This window comes from Amphiura filiformis, chromosome 7 (assembly GCF_039555335.1).
Source record: "Amphiura filiformis chromosome 7, Afil_fr2py, whole genome shotgun sequence".
NCBI classification, from domain to species: Eukaryota; Metazoa; Echinodermata; class Ophiuroidea; order Amphilepidida; family Amphiuridae; genus Amphiura; species Amphiura filiformis.
The window spans coordinates 40449746-40454525 of NC_092634.1; the positions used below are offsets into that span (position 1 = coordinate 40449746).

General features: G+C 36.3%; 1 protein-coding gene across 1 annotated transcript; it reads left to right on the forward strand.

Moving 5' to 3' along the window:
* The first annotated feature begins 409 nt into the window (after positions 1-409).
* On the forward strand, positions 410-2135 carry LOC140156368 (toll-like receptor 2 type-2). The gene has a single exon (XM_072179333.1). It carries the CDS (start codon positions 743-745, stop codon positions 1763-1765), a length of 1023 nt encoding a protein of 340 aa, XP_072035434.1. The 5' UTR covers positions 410-742; the 3' UTR covers positions 1766-2135.
* The last annotated feature ends 2645 nt before the right edge of the window (positions 2136-4780 follow it).

The window sequence follows — 4780 nt, forward strand, 5'->3', positions numbered from 1 at the left end:
TGCAACTTTTAAATGGTTTACGAATTTGCGAGTATTAGATATTTCAAGTTTGTCAGGACAATTGCCATTGGACGTCTTTAAAGGTTTAAGAAGTTTAAATCAATTGCAGATAGGTTCCAACACCGCTGATCTGTCTGTATCTGGAGCTCTGGATACATTGAGCCACTATAACTCTGTAACTAAGCTAGACGTGTCACACACTGGATTGAGTGGTAATTTTGACTTGTTCTGGCAGGAACTCTGTAAAATTTCATCACTTCAAAGTATAGACGTATCATTCAATAACTTTGACAATGATGATAAACCAATGCATTGGTCATGCTCTCCGCCAAATTTAAAAATATTAAACATAGGAAACCAACACGGGGTGACTTTCAGTGCGGATATATGTACGGTTGCTACTCAACTGGAATCACTTGTTTTTACTGCAAACGCAGTCGACTTTCATGAAACAAATTGCACTTGCCCTAATCTTTTAACTTTAGTGTTCACAGAGTGCACCTTGTTGTTGATCCCAGATGCTGAAATATACTTGCCTGTTTTAAAAACGCTCTTCCTAAATAGCCTCAGCGCTGTGTTTGGTTCTGGCATAGTTGGTGTACTGAAGGCCCTAAAAACACCTAATTTACAGAGCCTTATTTTGAGTAACAATCAGAACGTGATTTCTAGAATTGATACTACTCTCGGAAAGTTTTTTATTAACCTAAAAGATCTTGATCTACGTTATAATAACATTGAAAACATGGATGATGTAGCTGTATACTTAAGGAAACTTGAATATCTTGATTTAAGCAACAACATGCTGAAGTCTATTAGCACCCTAGAGCCCTTGAGGAACTTAAGAAAACTGTTTCTTGATGCGAACTTAATAAATATAATTCCTAAAGCAATGTTATCCCATTCGAACTATCCTTATATGACTAATTTGGATGTAAGCAACAATAAATTTCAATGTGATTGCGAGGTAGAGGCATTTAGGAACTGGATACTTACAAGTGATGTGGTTCATCTTCAAAGTTCATCACTTCATCGCTACTTTCATGATTATCGATGTTTTTCACCTGATTCAACAAAGGGATTCAGCATCACAGAGATTAATTTAGATTGTGAATCACACTTATGGAAGTACGTTTCGATCGGCACATCTTGTGCTTTAATCCTACTAATTGCAGTCATTTTCATGGTACGTTATCGCTGGCATATTCAATATAGGTTATTCCTGCTGTTCAACAGACGAAGAAACCAACAACACTTACTTATCCTAGATGATGATCGTATTGATGATGATGAGAATGGACCTCCTCGATATGATGCATATGTTCCCTACCATGAAGCAAGTGCTGATGATTGGGTACATGGAGAGCTTCTACCCAATATTGAGCAAGGAGAGGAACCTTTCAGACTTTTCCTAAGGTGTCGTGACATGCGTATTGGGAGAACAAAGTTAGCAGAAATATCTCTTCACATGCAAAGAAGCCGCAAGGTTCTTGTTATACTCTCGCCATATTTTTTTGGAGACAATTGGTGTAATAAAGAACTAGAGATGGCACATTATAGAGTGCTGGAAGAGAATCGCAATGTGATGATTCTTATCATCCTGGAAGAGATTCCAAATAATAAAAAGACTCTGCTGTTTAGACACTTGCTATGTAAAGTGCAATGTCTTAAGTGGCCAGGTGATGGATATGGACAGTATCTGTTTTGGAGACGTCTTCGTGAAGAACTTAAGAGGCCTGTGCCTCTAGACCGTCGCTTCAATATCTAATTTGAGAAATTCTGTAGAAGGCTAGTAAAGATAATGTATATTTTTTACAACAACTGCAAAGGGTACAATATAAGCGCATATGGGTGTTAAAAGACGAAATTAATGCCTGTATATGTTCACTTTCAACAAGGTTTGTCTCTCAAAATATGATTATAGCTTATTTTATAACTCATTGTTTACCCTTTGTTGAATACCCAAATATCACTTTGTAGTTGCATCAGCCCACCCGTATTCTATCAAAATTATATAAAATGTGATGGTGGTATTGTCAAAACCCATTGTTATATATAAACACAGCCAAATTAAAAAGTCTCCACTAGTTCCATCCCTATTTAATCAGAGTCTGATGAGTTTATGGCAAAATAATTCATATAATAATTTTCTATACACTTTCCTTCGAAGGTTGATACAAAATGTGATATCAAAAGTTTAATCATCGTTTAAGGGGGTACGAAAGGCAAAATCAAGTTGCTCTGATTGAGATTAAAATAGACTTGTTGCAGAGAGATATGCAAAATAATCTTAATTCTAAAATTTGAGCCAAATCGGACAAACGGTTTTTGAGATATTGCTGTTGAAAGATTCTTTGTATTCTATTGTTTTTGCCAATATATTGATGAAGTTAATGAGGAAAATTGGCAAAATGTGCTCATTAATATTAATTTTTGCCAATATTTTCCCAATATTTTATGAATAAACCTTCATACTACTTTTACCTTTAAGAATTTTGACCTGAAACTTTGCCAATGTGTCTCTATGACCTATACCTTTAACATGTGATTTTCCCGCTCATCTAATTCGCATATTTGCATAATTAATTAGCCTTTTGTATAATGCTAATTAATTATGCAAATATGCAAATTAGATGGGCGGGAAAATCACATTTTAATCTTTTACGCCATAGAAACACATTGGCAAAGTTTCATTTCAAAATCATATGAAATAAAATTAGTATGAAGGTTTATTCATAAGATATTGGTATAATATTGGCACACATGAATATTCATGAGCACATTTTGCCAATTTTCCTCATTAACTTCATCAATATATTGGCAAAAAACAATAGAATACAAAGAAACTAAAAACATGTATATCTTGACAACCGTATGTCCGATATCCTTCAAACAAAAACTATTTTGCTCAGTGTACTTAGCTTAACTTATGCAATCTATTCAAATGGTTCTAGATTCAGTTTCTGTTTTCCAGAAACATCGTTTCGAACCACCTAAATAACAGACTCTACTCCCCGGCTGTACACTGTGCAAAAAGATTTTAAAAATCCGCAAAGAACTTTTGTGTCCTCCAAAAAAGTTCTTCAAAAAGAAGGAACCCTTTTATGTTGGTTCTTTCAATGGTTCTTTAACCCGGTTTTCGACAGGGTAAAAATCATTAATACCAATTATTTCCAACACATCTGACCAATGAATAGATGTCAGGTTATTCTAGAATGTTCTTAAAACTAAAATATAAGCCTACATCCCGCCTTATCGACAATCCTATGGTTAGACACTAGGGCCCGTTATGTTTTATGTACTGATTGAGTATTTCAATTATCTTATAAAATCGTAATACTCTGAAAGTACCATACTCACTAATCATGTATAATATTACTTTTGAAGTGTGTAATTTTATCCTTTCTGTATTGCAAATTTGGTTTTGTTCTGATATACAAGCTTTCTTGTATTTCACAATGTTGCTACTGTGAATCATCCTGCTGCTTTATTGAACACATTCTGAGTATTCTACCAGGGTGGTAAATACAACTACCCGGGGGAGGGGGGGGTCACTCCCATTGGCCTGTACACCATCCGCCATAATAAAAACGCGTAAAAAGGGAAGTGTCAAAAACATGCGAAAATTGGACAAAGGGTAGCAAAATTGCAATTGCTAATACGCGGAAATGAAATTTGATGCAAGGAATAAAATCTCTGTTTAGGGTATCGTTTTAGCCAAGGGTTAAATCCTTATTTAGGGTGCTTATCGTGGATGGTGTACATGATACAATGGGACACACCGACATCGCCTGGCTAATAATTACTTGGTACAGCAGAGATACTAAAATAAATACCCGGGATCGATACACGTGAATGTGCTATGCACGATTTGATATTCAGACGATAAATCTTTGGATACCGGGATAGAAAATGATGAATATCTCAAGTAATTGATTTAGTCTGAAGAAGCCAGATTTTGGTCCTTGCACTTGAATATACGTGTTCAACGGATATGATAGTCGTTAACTTGCGTCTTGAGAAAGAACCATTACGTCTTGAACTCAAAAACTGACAAAAATATTCTGATTTTATATGTGTCTTAACTATAGTGCAGCGTATGCTAGCTGCACTCACTCGTGCAAGCAGTCTAAAAGCATATGACCATTGACCTCATCAATGGCGTACATACATGCTCACTCACACACAGATAGGTCAATCACCAGGCTATTGTCAGTAGCCTTAGTCGGATGCCCTCGGCTCATTATGCATCTCAAAGGTCGGAACAAAATGTCCATGCGTGGCTGTGGATTCAACCTACCATGCTGATTTCTGCCATGAAGATATCGGGGCGATGGCACTGTGTGGGGGTGACCCCTCGGGACATCTACAATGTGTGGATAGGGTGGGGCGTCGGATGTGCACAGGATTAAATCCAGGTTTTTGAAAGAGGGCCAATCTGGATTTTTCAGACTGCACCCTAAGCGTAATTATGAAGTAGGCCTACACATCTTGTGATACAGTTTTGCAAAATCGTTTTGAATGTACATGTGATTTCAACCAGTCAGAACACCTCAAAGTCTATTGGGTACAAAAAGTACTATTACACTTTATGGGGCGATTTCTACACCATAATTTATAAACTCAATCAGAAAATCAAAAGTTCATCAGATGGCCAAATTCGTTCTGATCGTGTTGGTACCTCAATGCAATACCTCTACCTCTTCATTTAAGAAAGATACGGAAATTTACATTTAATAATGACAAAAACACCCAAAAAAAACTTGGTGACTGGAATCCTTGA